The sequence below is a fragment of the Thamnophis elegans genome, chromosome 14 (assembly GCF_009769535.1).
Source record: "Thamnophis elegans isolate rThaEle1 chromosome 14, rThaEle1.pri, whole genome shotgun sequence".
NCBI lineage: Eukaryota > Metazoa > Chordata > Lepidosauria > Squamata > Colubridae > Thamnophis > Thamnophis elegans.
Window position 1 is genome coordinate 13,250,248 of NC_045554.1, and position 21,858 is coordinate 13,272,105.

Sequence of the window (21,858 nt, forward strand, 5' to 3'; positions counted from 1 at the left end):
ACAGGGTCAGCCTCTTGACCCCAACAATCTGGGTCTTCATTTTACCCACCTCGGAAGGATGGAAGGTTGAGTCAACCTTGAGCCAGTGAGATTTGAACTGCCGGACTGCAGCTAGCAGTCAGCTGAAGTAGCCTGCAGTGCTGCACTCTAACCACTGCGCCACCTTGGCTCTCTACATACAGACAACAAAGTGGCAAGTCATAGATCATAAATCAGAAGATACAAACCACAAGTGATAAATCATAAGATTCCAATAGGAGGCGGCAGTAGGGAAGATGAGAAGGATGAGAAGATGAGAAGGACGAGAAGGCAACTGGACTTTCTTGGGCTGATGAACTGAAGAAGCTCCTTGGGTTAGAAGCAGAAGGTTTTCAAGGGGAGGAAAAAACCAAGAAAGTCCAGCTGCCTTTTGGAAAGGACCTTTGAAAGGGTCCAAATGGCTAGTGGTTAAAGCCCAGGGCTAGAAACAGGAAGATGCTGCGTTCCAGTCCTGCCCTAGGCACAAAATCAGCCAAGAGATGTGGCGTCATTCCCCCTCTCTCAACCTCTGGAAGAAGAAGACAAGGACCAACCGTCTCTTTAAAAAATCTTTCCAAGAAAACTGCAGGGACTTGTTGAGAATTATTTGATGGCACAGAAACACAATCCAGCTTTGTGTGCAATAGGATCCGATGAAAAAGACAGAATGGTTGACATGGAATTTGGGTTGCCAGAATACACTCCGGTTTCCACTAGTAAGACATTATGTTGGTTCTAAGATTCAAGGGTGGCTTAGGGGCTAAGATGCTGAGCTTGCCGATCAAAAAGGTCAGCAATTCGGTGGTTTGAATCCCTGGCACCGCGTAATGGAGTGAGCTCCCATTACTTGTCCCAGTTTCTGCCAAACTAGCAGTTCGAAAGCATGTAAAAATGCAAGTAGAGAAATAGGGCCACCTTTGGTGGGAAGGTAAGTGTTACGTGCCATTGAGTCACGCCAGCCACATGACCACGGAGACGTCTTCAGACAGCGCTGGATCTTCAGCTTTTGAAACGGAGATGAGCACCGCCCCCTAGAGTCAGGAATGACTAGAATGTATGTGCGAGGGGAACCTTTAACTTTTCTTTATCATTCATTCCAATCGTGATCAAGAATCCTATTTCCATCTCACTTTGGGACATTATTCCAGCAGCACCTAAGAGCGAATGGATTGGAGGAAATCTTGTTCTTCATCTCCAGTCTAGCAGGCTTCAAGCTCACCCCACCACCCACTTAATAAATGTCTATTCATACTTTCTATCTAGGGGAACAGCTGGCAGCTATAAGCCCGGTCCGGCCCCCACATCTGTGGGGGAGGGTGAGGAGGAGGATAGCCCACACAGGAGTTTCTCTGCTCCCGTTCCTGCTTTCATAGAAACATCCAGAAGCATTCCTCATTGAATGAAGTGCAGGGTCTCAATGAGAAATTGTGCCATCAACCAACCCGGATTTCAGAACATGGAACAATAGGATTGGAGGGGACCTTGGAGGTCTTCAGCCCCCTTGCTCAGGCAGGAGATTCTATACCATTTCAGACAAATGGCTGTCAGATTCCTGTGGCTGATCCTCCTTTCTCAGCCCCAGGAAGAAGACGGCAAGGGCAAACCACTTCTTCAATCTTGTCAAGAAAACTGCAGGAATCTGTTATTGTAGAATCCGAATAGAGCTGGAAGGGACCTTCAAGGTCTTCTAGTCCAACCCCCTGCTTAGGCAGGAAACCCTACACCACTTCAGACAAATGGATACCCAACATCTTAAAAAGTGTTGGAGCATTCACAACTTCTAGAGGCAAGCTTGTTCTCACAGTCAGGAAATTTCTCCTTAGTTCTATGTTGGTTCTCTCCTTGATTAGTTTCCACCCATTGCTTCTTGTCCTGTCCTCAGGTGCCTTGGAGAATAGCTTGACTCCCTCTTTTTTGTGGCAGCCCCTGAGATATTGGAAGACTGCTCTCATGTCTCTCCTAGTCTTATTTTCGTTAAACTAGACATACCCAGTTCCTGCAAGTGTTCTTCATATGTTTTAGCCTCCAGTCTCCTAATCATCTTTGTTGCTCTTCTTTGCATTTTTTCTAGAGTCTCAGCATCTTTTCTTATATTGTGTTGACCAAACACAACTCAACGAAGCTCAACCAAGTCTTCTTGTGTTTAGAATAACAGAGTTGGAAGGGACTTTTGATGTCTTCTACTAGTCCAACCCCCTGCTTAGGCAGGAGACAAATGGCTGTCCACTCTCTTCTTCAAAACCTCCAGTGGTAGATCTGCCACAACTTCTTGAGGCAACCTGTCCCACTGATTAATTGTTCTGACTGATAGGAAATTTTTTCTTAGTTCTAGGTTGGATCTTCCTCCGATAGGTTTCCATGTGTTACTTGGTTGTTGAGTCCTCAGAGCTCTGGAGAATACATACACCCCATCCTCTCTGTGACAACCTCAAATATTGGAAGACTGTGCTCAGTCATATTAGATTTTAGACATCCCCAGTCCCCACAACTGTTCATTGTACAATTTAGCTTCTGGCCCCCTTATCCTCTTTGATGCTCTTCTCTGCACTATTCCTAGTGTCTCAACTTCTTTTTTTGTTTGTACCCTGTAACTATAGATGATTGTAAAATCACAGGAACGTGCAATTTTATGACTAAGATGGTTCTTTTCTAGGTTGGCCAAGAAGCCAGTTTTTCTTATGAGCTTAGGAGGATACAGATGTCCTGGCAGTCCTTCTGGGCCAAGATGAGACATTAGCCACAGAATCAATAAAGCCACTCCTTATCCTCTCAAAATCAGACTGTCGGTGATGGGATTCAATTTTTTTTATTACCAGTTCTGTAGGTGTAGCTTGGTGGGCGTGACAGGGGAAAGATACTGCAAAATCCCCATTCCCTCCCCACTCCCAGGGGAAGGATACTGCAAAATCCCCATTCCCTCCAGACTCCAGGGGACAGATAATGTAAAATCTACATTCCCTCCCCACTCCAGGGGAAGGATACTGCAAAATCCCCAGTCCCACCCCAGTCTCGGGGGAACGATACTGTAAAATCCCTTCCCATCCTACTCCAGGGGAAGGATACTGTAAAATCTACATTCCCACCCCAGTCCCGGGGGAAGGATACTGTAAAATCCCTTCCCATCCTACTCCAGGGGAAGGATACTTAAAAATCCCCATTCCCTCCCCACTCCAGGGGGAAGGATACTGCAAAATCCCCATTTCCTCTCCACTCCCAGGGGAAGGATACTTAAAAATCCCCATTCCCTCACCACTCCCGGGGGAAGGATACTGTAAAATCCCTTCCCATCCTACTCCAGGGGAAGGATACTGTAAAATCTACATTCTCTCAGCACTGTAGGGGAAGGATACTGCAAAATCTCCATTCCCTCCCCACTCCCGGGGGAAGGATACTGCAAAATCCCCATTCCCTCCCCACTCCTGGGGGAAGGATACTGCAAAATCCCCATTCCCACTCCAGTCAAGGGGGAAGGATACTGTAAAATCTACATTCCCTCTCCACTCCCAGGGGAAGGATACTTAAAAATCCCCATTCCTTCCCCACTCCCAGGGGAAGGATACTGTAAAATCCCTTCCCACCCTACTCCAGGGGAAGGATACTGCAAAATCTCCATTTCCTCCCGATTAGCTGGGACTCGGGAGGCAGAGAATAGATGGGGGCAGGGCCAGCCTATTTGCCGGTTCTCTGAACTACTCAAAATTTCCACTACTGGTTGTCCAGAACTGGTCAGAACCAATTGAATACCACCTCTGGTTTTCATCTTGCCTAAATTCTCCCAAGATCAAATTAGAATCTCATCTCCTCCCAAATGGAGACCTGTCGCACAATCTCTCTTTCCAAGTCTTACTTCTTCCAAATTAGGTTCTTCCAAAAGTGTATTTTTTTTCAAGAGGCAACTGGACTCTTTTTTATTATTATTAAAGATGTTTTGCTTCTCATCCAAGAAGCTTTTTTCAGCTGTGATTGGATGGTGGGGAATGGAAGGATCCCCACCATCCAATCAGATCTGAAGCAGCTTCTTGGATGAGAAGCAAAAGGTCTTCAAAGAAAAACCAGAAAGTCCAGTTGCCTCTTGAAAAAAAAAAGGATGTTTGGGACAATCACGACTTGGATGACTGAGAATCTCCATAGAGAAGTTAAGTTCTTCTGCTTAAAATTACTAGGTCAAAAGTGTTCCCATGCCTTCAAGTCCTGCAGATGTTTGGAGAAGGCCTTCTCATCAACACCGGTGGCCAACAAGATCTGTCTCAGAGGGAGGAGCCCTTGATCACCGTTGAGTCCCCAGGGTTTCTATGCATTGTGGAGTTCCTCCCTCCCCCCCCCACCTCTTCCGGTGAGTGCTGGCTCCAAACCTCCCTAAATTACAAACTGTGAAATGTGGGAAGAGAGACAGGGCTACAGCAGCAGCTGGTAACTGGAACCCTTAAGCAAAAAAAACCAACAAAACTGTCACTCCTCTTTCTCTCTGTCTCTCTGTCTCTCTGTCTCTCTGTCTCTCTCTCTCTCTCTCTCTGTGTGTGTGTGTGTTTCTCTGTGTGTGTCTCTCTCTCTGTCTCTGTGTCTCTGTCTCTGTCTCTCTCTGTGTTTCTCTGGTTCTCTCTGTTTCTTTGTATGTCTCTCTCTGTGTGTTGTCTCTCTGTCTCTTTCTCTCTCTCTGTCTCTGTGTTTCTCTGTGTGTGTGTGTGTCTGTGTGTGTTTCTCTGTGTGTCTCTCTCTCTGTCTCTTTGTTTTTCTCTCTCTGTGTGTCTCTCTATCTCTCTCTGTGTGTATGTGTATGTGTGTTTTCTGTGTGTCTCTGTCTGTGTGTCTCTGTCTCTCTGTCTCTCTCTGTCTCTGTGTTTCTCTGTGTTTCTCTCTTGTTGTGCATCTCTGTCTGCCTCTCTGTTTCTCTGTTTCTCTGTCTGTCTCTCAGTATATCTCTCTGTGCGGCTCTGTCTGTATCTTTCTCTCTCTTTGTCTCTGTGTTTCTCTGTGTGTCTCTCTATGTGTCTCTGTCTCTCTCTGTGTGTTTCTCTCTCTGTGTGTGTGTCTGTCTCTCTCTGTCTCTCTATGTTTCTCTGTTTCTCTGTGTCTCTCTCTTTGTGTGTGTCTGTGTCTCTCTCTGTTTCTCTCTATGTGTCTCTCTGTGCCTCTCTCTTTCTGTCTCTCTGTTTCTCTCTCTCTCTCCTCTCTGTCTCTCTCACTCTGTGTGTTTCTGTGTGTGTGTGTGTGTGTGTGTGTGTTTGTCTGTGTGTGTATGTCTCTCTCTCTCTCTCTCTCTCTCTCTCTCTGTGGGAGACACACGCTAGTGATTGCAGCCTGTCCGTGTTCCAACTCTGAGCTGCCTCTCCACAGAGGTTTCCTGAAGGAGCTTTCAGAATAAAACTCTATCCTTCTGTCATGGTGGGGTGGCCTGAATTATCTCAATTTCAGTTTTGTGTGGGAACAAAGCAGCTGCTCTGAAGGGAGGCCAATTGCCAAATAACGCTGGTTTGTTTTTTCTTTTGCTCTAGCTGCTTCTTGCAAAATCTTGCAGCTTCTCAACATATAGGGTAGAAGAGAATAGAACCGGAAGGGACCTTGGAGGTCTTCTAGTCCAACCCCCTGCTCAAGCAGGAGACCCCATGCCATTCCAGACAAGGGACTGTCCAGCCTCTTCTTAAAAGCCTCCATTGTTGGAGCACCCACAACTTCAGGTGGCGAGCCATTCCACTGGGTCCCTCGGGAATAGGGCGGCATACAAATTGAATAAACCTATTGTTTCTCTCTTTGATTAGTTCCCATCTATTATTTCTTGTCCTGACTTCAGGTGCTTTGGAGAATAATTTGTCCCCCTCTTCTTTGTGGCAGCCCCTCAAATACTGAAATATTGCTATCATTTCACCCCTAGTCCTTCTTTTCTCTAGATGAGCCAAATCCCAAATCTTGCAGCCGTTCTTCATATGATTTAGTCTCCAGGCCTTTGATCATCTGAGTTGCTCTTCTCTGAACTTTTTCCAAAGTCTCAACATCTTTTTTGTAGTCCTCAACTTATAAACAAACTGTTTGATGTTACTGAAAAAACCGGTCCTTGCCCTTACAACCATTGCACCATTTCCCTGGTCATGTGATCAAAATTTGGGCACTTGGCCACCAGCAAATCTTTTCACAAATGATCACCATTTGTGACCCTCCCAGCTGGCTCCCCACAAGCAAAGTCGATGGGGAAGCCAAGTTCGCTTAATGACTGCATGGTTCACTTAACAACTACAGTGATTCGCTTATCAACCATGGCAAAGCAGGTCATAAAATTGGGCATGAGTCACTTGGCAAACACTTTGGAACTTCTGGTCCCAATTGTGGTGGTGGGATACCTGTATCCATTCTCCAGAGCAGGGGTCTCCAAACTTGGCAACTTTAAGACTTGTGGACTTCAACTCCTTCTTCCCTCCTCCCTTTCCCCCTTCCTTCTTTCTTCCCTTCCTCCTTACCTCCCTTCCTAGTCTTCCTTCCTTCATCAGCTTTCCTTCCTTCCCCCTCCCCTTTCTTCCCCTTTCATTTCTTTCCCTCCCTCCTTCCCTCCCTTCCTTCCAGGGTTCCCATTCTGGATGGGATATTCTGGGAGTTGAAGTCCCCAAGTCTTAAAGTTGCCAAGGTTGGAGACCCCGTGCTCCAGAGATTTATTTTTCAGAGGCCAATTTCTTAACTGGGGGTTTGGGGGTAAGGGGAAGAAAGATCTCTAGCCTTTCAAGGGATCTTCAAGGGAATCTTGTCTGAATTTCTCCAACAAAGGGTGAAGAAAATAGCTCTCTCTCTATTCACATGCATTAGAACCCCTGTGGCTATTTTGCCCTGAAAAATCAGATTCTTCACCGTTGATGGACCAGCCAAACCTGTGATTCCTCAACTTGCAAACGAAGATGATGATGATGATGATGATTATTATTATTATTTTGTAGCAAAGCCTAGAGCTTCTATATATGTCTCTGCTCTGGGAGGAGCTAAGATCCAGGTTGAGCAACAAGCCAACTATCCTGGCTGGTGAATGATGGAAGCCATAGTCCAACCCCACTGATGCCGAGTGCCGAAAAAGTTGCATGGAAACGTTGTGCGCACATGCGCTTCTCGGGGGCCCCGCTCTGGAAAACCTGAACTTCCAGGTTCCAGTGCTCATGCACACCTGACAATCAGCTGGTCCGCACTCATGTGCACACTGGTCTTTGGCACTGCCGCCCACGGATGGGATCACACTCCAAAAAAAGCCGAACTTCCGGGTTGTGGCACGCATGCACACCCATCCATCAGCTGCCCGGCACACAGGCACACACTGTTTGTTGCCATTGCCGCGTGCGCGAAGGGCAGCTGATCGTCATGTGTGCAGGGTTAGGAGTCTTGTAACTTGACAGCTTTAAGACTTGCACACTTCAATGCCAGAGTTCCTGAGCCAACATAACTGGAGAAGGAATTCTGGGAGTTGAAGTCCATAAGTCTTAAAGCTGTCAAGTTTGAACACCCCTGGAGTTTTTTTTCCTAAAGGGTTATGGGTGCACGGGTCTTGTAACTTGACAGCTTTAAGACTTGCACACTTCAATGCCAGAGTTTCTGAGCCAACATTTTGGTTGTTAAGCAAGAGCGTTGTTAAGTGAGTTTCACCACATTTTACAAGTTGGCCACTCCCACCTGGTCACATGGCTGGCAAGCCACTCCCACCCAGTCACATGGCCTGCAAGCCACTCCCACAAAGCAGGCCACACCTACAGAAGAGGGTCTAAAAAAATTTGAAACCCACCACTGATAGGAATCTATGGTGATCTCAGGCAGATTGTTTAGAAATGATTTTTAAAAAACTTTCCATAAAGAATCTGTTATAGAAATCCAGTTTTGCTCTGTCTTGTTAAAGTTGAAGGTAAAATTTTATGTGGATGCTATTTGGAACCCTGACATTATGCTTTGAACTGTGGGTGTGTTTGGGGAAAATGGAAAGCCAAAGAGGCCTTATAAAATAATTTTATGGGCGTTTCACACCACTTATGTTAGTTTGAATTCCAACTTTAAAAGTACCTCTTCAAAAGGCCCTTAGCATACCCCAAACCTTATATAAACATGTTAAAGTACATAGAGGGAGGGTATATATCTTATGTACTCAGTATTTTTTTTCTCCTCATATACATTCACCCACACAACTATACTGCCATATATTTTGAATTTTTAGCTTAACTTTCCTGGTTGGTTCACCAGTTTCTACTGGTGAAGCAAGGAAAGCTATAGAATGGTGTTTCTGAACATTATCAACTTTAAGATGTGTGGGCTTCAACACCCCAGCATTCCCCAGCGAGCACGCTGGCTGGGGAATGCTATGAGTTGAAATTTGTATATCTTAAAGTTGTCAAGATTGAGAAATTCTGCTTATGGAAGGTATGAAACTTCCTTGGGATTCTTTTTTTTATCGGTCCACATGCAAGAGACCAACTCTAACTACTGTTGTTGTTAGTTGCGAAGTCGCAACCCCTTGGACAATGTTCCTCCAGGCCTTCCTGTCCTCTACCATCCTCTGGAGTCCTTTCAAGCTCACCCCGACTGCTTCGGTGACTCCATCCAGCCCCCTCATTCTTCGTCATCCCCTTCTTCTTTTGCCCTCCATCGTTCCCAGCATGAGTCTCTTCTCCAGGGAGTCCTTCCTTCTCATTAGGTGGCCAAAGTATTTCAGTTTCCTCTTTAGGATTTAGCCTTCTAAAGAGCAATCAGGGTTGATCTCCTCTAGGACTGACTGGTTTGATCACCTTGCAATCCAAGGGACTCGCAGGAGTCTTTTCCAGCACTAGAGTTCAAAGTCCTCCATTTTTTCCTAGGGGCACTTATCTTCCAAATAATATACAAACAAGACTGTCTAGAGTCAGTAGTAGATGAAGGAGGAAAAATGTTGATAAAAATGTGAGTTGATTTCAGTTTATGTCCACTGCATATTCTGTTTATATTTCTGGATGTGATCACAGCCTAAACTTCGCAGTGGTGTTTTGGAATGTGTATTTTGAACTTCTATTTGAATACATGTTCATAAACCACACTAAAACAGTGTTTATTTGTTTTCTGGGGTTTACAGTATACATTCTTGCAGTGACAGAAGAATAGAGTTGGAAGGAAACTTGGAGGTCTTCTAGTCCAACCCGCTGCTGAAGCAGGAGACCTATACCATTTCAAACTAATGGCTGTTCAGTCTCTTCGGAAAAACCTCCAGTGATGAAGCACCCATTCCACTCATTAATTATTTTCACTGTCAGAAAATTTCTCATCTCAAATCATTTTGTTGATATTCTAATAATGGGTAGATTCATCTAACATGCTAAGGCATTGTTTACAAACTTAAAATTCTGGAGTTAACCACAAATCATCCCATTGCCATCTTTCTTGGCCCAAAATTAAAGAATAGATAAATCTATAAAAACAAATTGTTTCTGGATATGGACAGGGTTATATTCCCCCACTACCCACCCCCAGTTCTAAATGAGTTCATACATGCATGCCTTTAAACCATCATCCAATCCAATGCTTAGTGCATTAGTTGCTTTGCAAACCGTGATTGATAGCTTACTTGGTTGCGTGAGGCTAGCCATCGTGGTGTATCTACCACAATTTATGGGTGAACATAGACATGGATAATTCCATTGTTCGGGTCATTTTTGAGGGGTCCTTGGTGCTCTCTGAGCTTGGTTGTTTCCCTGAGGGTGTTTCATTACCAAACTAGGTAACATCATCAGTGCTATTAAAGGAGGAGGGTTTGCACTCAGTTTATATTCTAGTAAAGTGATGGCGAACCTTTTTGTAATCACGTGCCAAAATTGTGCGTGTGTGTGCGATGGCGCGCACGCGTGTGCCACACACCCACAAGGCAAAGTGCCCCTCACACCTGCACATGCGTGTGACCACATTGCACATGCACGCATGTCACCACCCCCGCCCCATGCGGTGGGAGGGAGCTTTCTCCCCCTCCCCCCAGGCTTCAGGAAAGATTTCAGAGCCTGGGGAGGATGAAAAATGGGTCCAACGGGCAAACCAGAAGTTTGAGAACGATCCGTTTCTGACTTCCGGAGCCAATCCGAGGTGCCAGGGGAGATCATTTTCGCCCTCCCCAGACCCTGGGAAAGCCTCTGGAGCCTGAGAAGGGCAAAAACAGCCTACCCCGAGCCTGAGGATCATTTCCAAACTTCTGGTTTGCCCGCTGCACCCATTTTTCACCCTCCCCAGGCTCCGAAAGCTTTCCTAGAGCCTGGGAGGGCAAAAACTGCCTATTCCAGCCAATGGGGGGTTCCGGATCCCGATGCAACCTGTACGGTGCAACGGGACCGGGCGCCCACCATGTGCACCCCATGCAGCACGGGGATGCATACCCACCGCCTGCGACGCTCCAGCTGCTCGGAGGAGCATCGCACAGGCACTTTACGCTCCATGCCTGTGCGCAAAAGCCCCGATTGCCTCAAATAAGCAGTAAGGAGAGTGGGTGGGTGAGTAGCCCTCTGGAGCGCCGTACCGGAACGGTACCTGGTGCTCCCAGCAGGCACCGGTACGCCTGTACTGGGGTGCACCAGTCATATCCCACCATTGCCCCCGGCCCTCCGGAAGGCCAAAAATTAGCTGGCCTGTGTGCACTGGAGCTGAGGGCTTGCATGGTAGCAGATTTGAGCAGACCATAGATTTGCCCCAGTGGTGGGTTTCAAAAATTGTTGGAACCTACTCTGTGGGTGTGGCCTTCTTTGTGGGAGTGGCTTGCCATCCATGTGACCGGATGGGAGTGGCTTGCTGCCCATGTGACCAGATATGAAATTAGGAATTAGTACTTAGGTCGGTCCAAGTAGCTATTCAGAAACTCTGGCATTGAAGCATGCAGGTCTTAAAGCTGTCAAGTTACAAGATCCTTGCACCCCTAACCCTTTAGAAAAAAAAAACCCCAGGGGTCTTCAAACCTGAGAGCTTTAAGACTTGTGGACTTCAACTCCCAGAATTCCTCCTCCAGTCATGTTGACTCAGAAACTCTGGCATTGAAGCATGCAAGTCAGTGGTGGGTTTCAAAAAATTTTGGAACCTCTTCTGTAGGTGTGGCCTGCTTTCCGGGTCCACTGGTGGAACCTCTTCTAACCGGTTCGGTAGATTTGACGAACCGGTTCTACCGAATAGTTTTCCCTCACGGTTCTCGTAGCTTTCCCTGTCAGTGTTGGTGGGAGAGAGATCTGGGATAATTCTTTGGTTGGGCTGTTTCCTGCTAGCCTCTTGAGCAGTTCCTTGACTGGGAGTGCCATTTTCGTTTTGTTTCCTTCTTAGATTTACTCAGGCTAACCAGCTCCAAAATAAGTATTGTTGGGATGCTGAGCTGAGAAAAGGGGGAGGGTGAAAGACAAAAGGGTCGTTTTTTCATTTGGCTTGCAGAAGCGGGAGGAGTGTTTGTTTGTTTTTTCAACCAAGAAGCTTCTCAAATGAACTGCACCTACCATCTTCTCAAATGTCCTGCCTCAAAACTCTGGGCAATTGGCCTCTGGTGCTCTGCAGGCTGCAAAAAATTAGCTTGGGGTGACAGGCAGCCCCAAGGGGCACAGCTGGCCCCTTTTCACTTAGCACCAGCAAACGGTGACTTATCCCCACCCTGGCTTTGCATGATAGAACCCAGGCGTTTTGCTCTGTGGCCTTTAGCTTGGAGTCAATCCAGAAATGTAAAGGAGCAGAATACATTTACAACTGGGATAACTTCCTATTCTTCTCGTTATCTTCTTATTGTGTTTGTTCTCAGCATTATCTCAGGGCGGAAGACTTCAAAACACTGTCCGGATTCATGGGTATTTTAGAGGTGAGCTCAGGTAGATGTTGTGGTCCCCAGGCGGCCTGCGGAGTCGGCAGCAGAGTCAGACAGTGAGGAGGTTGGGGAGGAACATGGGCCAGTCCTGGAATCTGGGAAGGCTCTGAGGAGGGCTCTGTGTCAGAGGCAGAGAGGGGGCCAGGGCCATCTGGGAGTTATGTGCTGCCTCCAGAGTTGGACAGCAGCAAGGCAGGGGAACAGGGCGAGCCTGTTCCTAGTGCGCGCATGCACAGAGCTGCCAGAAGGCAAGGACAGTTAAGACAGAAGGAATGACTCGGGAGTAAGGTTTGGAGGTGATTGGCCCCTCCCATAGGACATAAAGGAGGAGCAAAGGCACGGAAGCCTTTGCAGGAAGCAACTTTGCTCGTTCTGCTCGGTTTAAATTCTGAAGCTCCTTTTTGATTCCTTGCTCTGTGTGGCCTTGCAAGCTAATTGCCAATTAGGTCTTTGGCAGCATTTCAAGGGAGATAAAGGTGGGTGCTTATCAGCCTTATCCCGAAAGACTTTGGCAGACTTCTGTTGGACTCTTTACAAACTATTTGTGACTCATTATGGGCTGCGAATGAACAGAATTCACAACCGTTGAAATAAAAAGAGGGTTTTGCGGACTAAGCGTGTGCTTTTTACTGTATCGGGAAGCTGTTGTGGCCCAACAGCGGCCAGCTGAGCTGTTGTGGAATCTGACAGCGATGAACACTATGGGACTGCCCTGGAGGCTGAGGAAGACTGTGGGGCGGTGAGGTGTTCGGAGTCAGAGCAGGGACTAGAGAGGCCTGTTGGCCACCAGATGGCGTCTGAGTCAGGGAGCAGTGAGGAAGAACAGAGGGAGGCTCTCCCTGACGTACGTATGCACAAGGCTGCGAGGAAGAGGGAGCAGCTTTGGAAAAAGGATCACAGAAGGAAATAGGAACAGGTGGCTACTGATAGGCCCCTCCCGGAGAGCTTATAGGTGGGGCGATGGGAGGGGAATTTTGCAGGAAACGACAATTTACTGATCCAGCCGTAGAGAAAGATTGGGAGACTTTCGTGAGTTCAAGCCTTGTTTCATAGAGATAGCTTTCTGGGCTCGCAGCCAAGGGGGTGCTTATCTCCCTCCTTAGTTGTGGCAGACAGCCAAGTCTGCGTCCGTATATATTGTAGAGGCTTGGGACAGAACAGAAGCCTAGGTCAGAACAGTAGATCCCTGGAAAGCCTCAGAGGAAACTCCTCTCCCAAAACCTCTTCAGTGTGACCTGTTTTGAATTAGATATGTGCCACGTTCATTTCACAGCCCAATGCATTCTACAACTTCCGATATTTAAAATTCTGCAAGCCAGATTCTGTAAGGGCAAACGCAACAGGCTTTGCGGTCCAGTTACATTATTCCAACACAGGTAGTCCTCGATTTACAACAGTTCGCTTAGCGACCGTCGGAAGCTACAGCAGCCCTGAAAAAAGTGGCTTATGACCATTTTTCCACACTTACAGCCATTGTGGCATGGTCGTGTAGTCAGAATTCAGCTACTCGGCCACTGACTCACATGATTATGATGGCTGCAGTGCCCACTTTTGCGACTTTCTAACAAGTAAAGTCAAACTAGACTCACTTAACAACCGTGTTGCTAATTTAAGAACTGCAGTGATTTGCTTAACAAAAGTGGAGGGGAGAAATCGTAAAATGGGGCAAAACTCCCTTAACAAATGTCTCACTTACTAACATACATTTTGGGGCTCAATTGTGGCTGAGGACTTCCTGTCTACTTTGAGGATCCATTTTTGATCTTTGGAAGAGATTTCGAGGTCTACTGATGACTCCTCTCTCTAGAAATCTCATTCAACCAACTCTCTGGCTTGAGGTCTGTCCATGCACCCTTGGGATGCAGTTTTGCAACTTTGCAGTCTAGAAATCTTGTTAAGGAAAAAAAAATTCTGCACCGTAACAGACAATTCAGCATTATAAATCTTTACTCTCTTTAGAACAGAAAAACTGCATCCCGAATAAGAAGGGGTTAAAAAAAAAAACACCTTATAAAGCACTTTAAAAGAAAATAAAACTCATTTCTTAGATGGGAAGATAGGTGAGTAGGGAGGAAGAAGAGTGAAAAAAAACTTGGAAACGGATAGAATCAGAAAGAGAGGCAAGGAGGTCATGCAATTCACAAATTGATGTATAGAAAAGCAAGAATGTTTCATAAGGAAGGAAGGAAGGAAGGAAGGAAGGAGAGAGAGAAAGAGAAAGAAAGAAAGAAAGAAAAGAAAAGAAAAAAAGAAAAAAGAAAGGAGAGAGAGAAAGGAAGGAAGAAAGGAAGGAGGGAACAGCGTGACTGATATGTTATACACATACATATGTTAAATCAGTGCTTAAAAAAATGTTCTCTCAAGACTCTTGCTCACTTTTAAAAATTACAGAGGACCTCAAAAGAGTTTTATCGATATTTACCACATTAAAAATAAAATTGAACACATCCATTGCTGCGGCTACTGCTTCTCATAATAATTTTATGGCATCTTAATACAGTATGGTTTTTTTTTTAAATGTAGGCTGCTAAATAATTGTGAATTTGCAGACAATACCTCAGGGGGGACCTCAGGAATCCTAGGACCCCACTTTAAGAAATATTAGAGTAAATAAGGTTCAATGATTGAGGCCAGCTTGGGATAAGTGGGTTGTCAAAACGTAGCTTTATAGGACTCTGTATTTAGATATATATTTGATAGATATATATGTTTAATGTCTCCTTTAGAAGGTGAATTGGTGACAACATCAACAGTTCCTTCACTCCGTCAAACGCGAGCAGGTTTCTACCATTGTAGCCTCTACAGAGGAGAAGGGAAGACATACGGGGGTGGCACTGAATCAATCAATCAATCAATCAATCAATCAAAGAACAAATGGGATATGAGCTATTCTCCAGATTTTTAAAGACCTTTTCTTCCCAAAAATGTGTGATTGGGACCTAACCTTTGCATTAATTTGGGTTTTCTTGAACCAAAGAAACTGGTTGGCTTTTTTAAAAAGAAGATTTTGGGAGGCTTACAAAATGATCGACATTTTAACCCTTGCTTTGACGATGAGTGTACAAACACACACACACACATATTAGCAGCTTTCCAAACTCAGAAGCTACGGAGAAAAAGGGAGCAACAATCTTTTGGGAAAGCAGCAAACGATCTCCTTTGCCCAGATGCCTGGTTCCTTCTCCGGCACTTACCTTCAAAGTCCGAAAGGATCCCATCCAGATGTTCTTTCACTGACAGTTGAGACATCCTCCTTGCTCATTCACACTTGCCGGGATCTGGTCCAGCTGTCTTTTCCCCCCACCCAGAGATCCTGCAGAAAACAACAACAGAGTGATTTAGACTCACAAATGTGCAAACTCCATAACTTGTGGTCCTAGATGAGCTTTTGCTTCAGTGGTGGTGGGATTAGTTTTTTTTTGCCCTGTCCCCTCTGGCGCTCACCTCCCGAGGCTGCCCGCCTGGCTCAGAAAGGAGCAAAAGCAACACAAGAGTTGCCTTCCCTTCTATCCTCCTCTCCTTTCCAGAATGCTCACCCCCCCCCCTCCCCAGCTCAACTCTTCCGGGGATTACATTGGCTGGTTGGGTTTGCCTGGCCCTTCTTTGCAGGGTAAGAGGAGATGAGGGGAGGAGAGACAGACAGCCAGGCAGGGAGGGAGGGAGGGAGGGAGAGGGGCGGGTTTGATCAGGCAGGGGGCTCCGAGGTGCTTTCGGCAGACTGGAAAGCAAGAAGAGAAGCTGCTGAGCCCAAGAAACTAGGAGAAGCAGCAGCTGGTGTGGGACACAAGCTCCTTTTACCCACTTCATGTCTATCCTCCCTCCCAGATTTCCCATCCTTCAGGATTTGTGTTTGCCTAGTCTAAAGAACCTAGTTGGACCATTAGAAAAGTTGAGCGCCAAAGAATGGAGGCCTTTGAACTCTGGTGCTGGAGAAGACTCCTGTGAGTCCCTTGGACTGCAAGGCGATCAAACCAGTCAGTCATAGAGGAGATGAACCCTGACTGCTCTTTAGAAGGCCAGATCCTGAAGAGGAAACTCAAAGACTTTGGCCACTTAAGGAGAAGGAAGAAGGACACCCTGGAGAAGAGCCTCAAGTTGGAAACAATGGAGGGCAAAAGAAGAAGGGGACAACAGAGAATTAGGTGGCTGGATGGAGTCACCTTGGACTGCAAGACGATCCAACCGGTCAGTCCTAGAGGAGATCAACCCTGACTGGTCTTTAGAAGGCCAGATCCTGAAGAGGAAACTCAAAGACTTTGGCCACCTAAGGAGAAGGAAGGACTCCCTGGAGAAGAGCCTCATGCTTGGAACGATGGAGGGCAAAAGAAGAATGGGACGACAGAAAATGAGGTGGATGGATGGAGTCACTGAAGCAGGTCGGCGTGAGCTTAAATGGACTCCAGAGGATGATAGAGGACAGGAAGGCCTGGAGGAACATTCTCCATGGGGTCGTGATGGGTCAGACACGACTTCGCAACTAACAACAAGTCTAGAGAAAAGAAAGACTAGGGGTGACATGATAGCAATTTTCCAGTATTTGAGAGGTTGCCACAAAGAGAAGAGAGGGTCAAATTATTCTCCAAAGCACCGGAGGGCAGGACCAAAAACAATGGATGGAAGCTAATCAAAGAGAGAAGCAATCTGGAATTAAGGAGAAACTTCCTAACAGTTAGGACAATTAACCAGTGGAACAGAAGTTGCCTTCAGAAATCATGGATAATCCATCACTGGAGGTTTTAAGAAGAGGCTGGACAGTCACTTGACTGAAATAGTATAGGTCTCATGCTTGAGCAGGGGGCTGGACTAGAAGACCTCCAAGGTTCCTTCCAGCTCTATTCAGATTCTATTTCGATAAGGCCTGGGTCAATTTCCCACCAGAGTTTGCCAACTTTTTAAAGTTCAGCCCTGCTCTTGGACCTCTGAATGGGAAGGTCCCAAATTGGGGAGAAAAGTATATGTCCTATCTTCATATAGAAGAAATACTTAACTGAGCCATCTCTCAGAACTGGCTCCAGGTAGCGGCTTATCTGATAAACCATGGTTAATCCCCTCATGGCTTAAATTTGATATAGACCAAACAGATCAAAGACTTTTTTTCAGCATGGGTCAGAAAAAACTGCTAATTGTTAACCAGCCTCTTGCCTTAGATCAGCTTCCCAAAGTGGGCAGATCAAGTTGGGCCTTTGACCAAATCCTGAATATTCAAACTCTTTTTTTAAAAAATACCTCAAAAAACAACCCAACTCTTCAACAGAAAAATGCAAAAAACGTATGGAATGCAGCAATAACCCAAAATAAAAATGAGATGCTCCATCAATTTGGATCACTTTCTGTTGTGATCTGGATGCTTGAATCTACAGCCCCGTGGGACACACACACACACACACACACACACACACACACAGGGAATGTGCAAAAGGATTTTCCCCTCCCCCTACTTTGTTGTGTACCTGGAACTGATCCCACAGCTAAAAGTGTCAAGGGGAGAAGGGCGAGCCATTTGAAAAAAGCTTTATCTTGCAGAAGGATTTAGAAAATATTTTTCCCTTCCTCCCAATGTTGTTTGGGATTTGATACCGGGTCAATGAGACGATTAATTATATCTGGATGGATGTACATAATCTCCAACTCCTGGTTAACAAAGCCAGGGTTGACTCAATTAATTTTCTGGGTTCGTATGAACACTGAATTAGAAAATCCTTATGAATGAAGTTAGCAGATTAACAGGATTGGAAGGGACCTTGTAGGTCATCTAGTCCAACCCCGCCCATGCAGGAGACTCTATACCATTCCTGACAGATGGTAGTCCAATCTCTTCTTGAAAGCCTTCACTGATGAAGCTCCAGTAACTTCCGTTCCATGGGTTGATTGCTCTGACTGTCAGAACATTTCTCAGCTCAGCACAATTTGACTTAGAGCAGGATTTTCCAACCTTGGCAACTTTAAGACCTGTGGACATCAACTCCCAGAATTCCCCAGCCAGCTTCTGGGAGTTGAAGTTCACAAGTGTTAAGGTTGCCCAGGTTGGACACCCCTGACTTAGAGACTTCTGCTGAGAGAGATTCAATAGCTTGCATTTCATTGCTTCAACCCATGTAAGACACCTGGGTTGGTCTTTCAACAGAGTGGAGACCCCCAAATGCATTTCAGATAGTTTGACTTACAACCCTTTGTTTACTAATCATGTGAAGTTACAATAGATGTTTTTTATTTTAAAAAATATTTTTGTTACATAGACAACATATACACAAGTTACAATAGATGTTGATTCTGTAAACCACTTAGAGAGGGCTGTAAAGCCCTGTGAAGTGGTATATAAGTCTATGTGCTATTCCTTCCTTCCTCCCTCCTTCCTTCCTCCCTCCCTCCTTCCTCCCATTCTCCCTCCTTCCTCCCTCTCTCCCACCCTCCTTCTTTACTCCATCCCCCTCCATCCCTCCCTCCCACCCTCCTTCCTCCCTCTCTCCCCCTCCCTCCCTCTTTCCCACCCTCCTTCCTCCCTTCCCTCCTCCCTCCATCCCTCCCACCTTCCTTCCTTCTTTTCTTCCTCCTTCCATCCCTCCCACCTTCCTTCCTCCCTCTCTCCCACCCTCTTTCCTTCCTTCCTTCCTCCTTCCTTCCTTCCTCCTTCCTTCCTTCTTCCTTCCTTCCTTCCAGGGTGCACAGTGATTAGAATGCAGTATTGCAGAATTTCAAGCTTGCAGAGTGCTCCTGGGGGAACGGGAGGGAGCAAAAACAAGCAAAAACTGGCCTGTTTTTCACAAAAGCGGCTCATTTTTTGTCAAAAAAATGCATGCATAGACTTATGGAGGCTTATAGAATGCTGCTGGGGGCTGGGGGGGGAAACGGCCCATTTTTTGCTCATTTCTGCCCTCCCCAGCCCCCAGGAGCTCTCTGAAAGCCTCCATAAGGCTATGCACGGCCCTTTTGGTGAAGAGGCGGGGCTTCGGGAGGCAAAAAAATTCTGTATTCGGTGTATAAGACGCACCCAGATTTTCAGCCTCTTTTTTGAGGCAGAAAGATTGCAGAAAGATTGTGTCTTATAGTCTGAAAAATACGGTATTTGTATTTCAGGATTGAAATGAAGAGAGCTTGATTTTTTTCCTGCAGACATTTCATTGGGCATGTCTCACTTAACAAACATCTTGCTTAGCATCAGAAATTCTGGTCCCAGTTGTGGACATAATTCAAGGACTACCTGTACTCTATTTCCTGGTTGTGCTGCAGGTGAGATGGAGGGAGGATTGCCTTTTACACCACATTCTCCCAGAGCTTTCTCCAGTCATGATAAACCAGGTCGCCTTGAGCTGACGCCACCTTAGCTCCAACTGGAAGGGATCAGAGCTGAGGTCACACACAGACACACACCACGCCTGGAGGGCACCACGTTGAAGACAGACCAGCTGGAACAATGCAAAGCAGCTGGGCTGATGTGGCACCACAGCCCTGTTGCTCCTGAAGGGTGGCCCACCCTCGCTCAAGGTATATATTTTTATCTAATTACATCTCTGGCTGACAAGGCCATTTGCATGTTTCCCTCTTATAGTGGTTTTGTGGAGAGACATGTTGGTCGTATTTTAAGGACTGGTAATGTAAACAGAAGGTAGCTTGCCCCAGAGATCAAATCTGACCTTTTTTCCTCCTTTCTTTTTTTTCTCCTTTGATTTAAGGACCACGTAGCAAAGCTGGCTGGAGAGAGCCAACGCCTTTTCTGTCTCCTCCGTCCTGGGTGAATTCCTAACAATTGCACAATTCCAGCCATATACAGAGACAGATCCTTATAGGCCATCTAATCCAACCCCCCTGCCCAAGCAGGAGACCCTCCCCCATTTCTGACCAATGGCAGTCCAGTCTCTTCTTGAAAGCTTCCAGGGATGAAGCTCCCAAACTTCCAAAGGCAACTTCTTTTCCATTCATTGATTCTTCTCAATGTCAGAAAATTCCTCCTTATTTCCAGGTTGAATCTCTCCTTGATCAGTTTCCATCCATTATTCCTTGTCTGGCCTTCAGATACATTCCAAGGACCCACTCATTGAGGGAGAAGGAAGGGCCCATGGAGGTTTCACATGTTGCCCAAAGTCAAGTTCCTTTAGACCTGCTTTGTTGAAGCTGTCATTGTTGGCCAGCTCTGTGGAATAATCTGGTTTTGGATGTGGTATGGCACATGTATTACATACCAGAGGTATATTAAAGAAATTTATTTATTTATTTATTATTTATTTATTAATTATAAATGAAAGAATATATAAATATATAAAAACAAATTGTTTCTGGATGTGGACAGCAGAGGTGGAATCCAGCAGGTTCTGACCAGTTCTGGAGAACTGGTAGGGGAAATTTTGAGCAGTTCGGAGAACAGGCAAATACCACCTCTGGCTGGCCCTGCCCCAGTGGTGGGTTTCAAAATTTTAAGAACCTCTTCTGTAGGTGTGGCTTGCTTTGTGGGAGTGTTTTGCCGGCCATGTAACCAGGTGGGAGTGTCTTGCTGGCCCTGTGACTGGGTGGGAGTGGCTTGCCAGCCATGTGACTGAGTGGGCATGGCCAACTTGTAAAATGTAATAACAACACTTTGCTTAGCAACCAAAATGTTGACTGAGAAACTCTGGCATTTGAAGCACGCAAGTCTTAAAGCTGTCAAGTTATAAGACCTTTGCACCCCTAACACCTTAGAAAAAAAAAAACCCCAGGGGTGTTCAAACTTGACAGCTTAAGACTCGTGGACTTCAACTCCCAGAATTCCTCCTCTCGCTCTTCATCTTAATGATGTGTGGACGGGCGGGGGGAGGGAGCTGGAACCAGTTCTAAACGGCACTGTAGATTGTGGAACCTCTTCTATAGAAGAGGTTAGAACTGGCAGAAACCCACCCCTGCCCTGCCTCATCTATTCTCTGCCTCCCGAATCGCAACTGATCGGCTTTCCACCCGATCAGCTGGGTCTTCTTCTGTTGCCTGGAAAGCAGGTTAGTAGTGCTTTAAAAAGCCTTTCGGGGTGTTTTTCACAGCCATACAATCCAGGGCCAGTGGATGAGTAGGGGAGGGGCAAGTACAGCAAGGACAAAGGCAAAATGGACTGCTAATTGGCCACGCCCACCCAGTCACATGACTACCTAGCCACCCCCTACCCAGCCAGTCCTCCCTTCCCCAACAGTCTGAGGAGCTGTGAATCGGCCCCCTGTTTAAAAAGTTTGAGGACCCCCTAATATAATCCCTTCATCATAGCTTTCTGGTATGATAGGTAAGAAAACTATTTCCCTATATTTTGCGATCAGGCAGCACAGCAGCTGCTCCTCAAAGATGTTGGGGGGGGCACTCATCCAGAACCAGACCACCAACCACACAACCCTGGGCTATGAGTCTACTTGCAAAGGCACTGCAGGCTATGGTAAATGAAGAACTGAAATAATGCTAACTGACATTACGTGGTGGTGGGAATTTCCAGCTGTGGAAGGTATGTCTCCGTATGTGCGTTTATTCATGCATTTATTGGCTCCAGAAGCAGGATAAGCATCACCAAAGGACCTCAGCTGGCTTCTGGCTTCTGCCAACTGTTGAAGATAGCCACACATTGCCCCTTGGATGGAGACTTTGGAAACAAATACCAAGTCATGCAACACTTCAAATGAAGTGCAGTGGACGACCACTAAATATGAGCCAGCAGTGTGCAGCGGCAGCCAAAAAAGCCAATGCAATCCTAAGCTGCATTAATAGAGGGATACAATAAGTGGGGTACTAATACCAATCTATAAAGCCTTAGTAAGACCACACCTAGAGTACTGCGTCCAGTTTTGGTCACCACACTATAAAAAAGATGTTGGGACTCTGGAAAGAGTTCAGAGGAGAGCAACGAAGATGATGACGGGACTGGAGGCTAAAACATAGGATGAACGGTTGCAGGAACTGGGCATGGCTAGTCTAGTGAAGAGAAGGACCAGGGGAGACAGGATAGCAGACTTCCAATATTTGAGGGGCTGCCACGGAAGGGAAGGGGTCAGCTATTTTCCCAAACACCCAAAGGCCAGAGAAGGATCATGGATGGAAACTGA

General features: G+C 46.2%; 1 protein-coding gene across 1 annotated transcript in view; it reads right to left on the reverse strand.

The window, feature by feature from the left end:
• Positions 1-15,309, reverse strand: part of SEPTIN12 (septin 12) — an 89,361-nt gene extending 74,052 nt beyond the window's left edge. Inside the window, exons 1-2 of the mRNA XM_032230137.1 lie at positions 15,260-15,309; positions 15,010-15,128 (exon numbers count right to left, since the gene is read on the reverse strand). Of these exons, the coding sequence (XP_032086028.1) occupies positions 15,010-15,064 (55 nt within the window). The 5' untranslated portion in view covers positions 15,065-15,128; positions 15,260-15,309. The remainder of the gene's footprint in view (positions 1-15,009; positions 15,129-15,259) is intronic.
• Between the last annotated feature and the right edge of the window lie 6,549 nt (positions 15,310-21,858).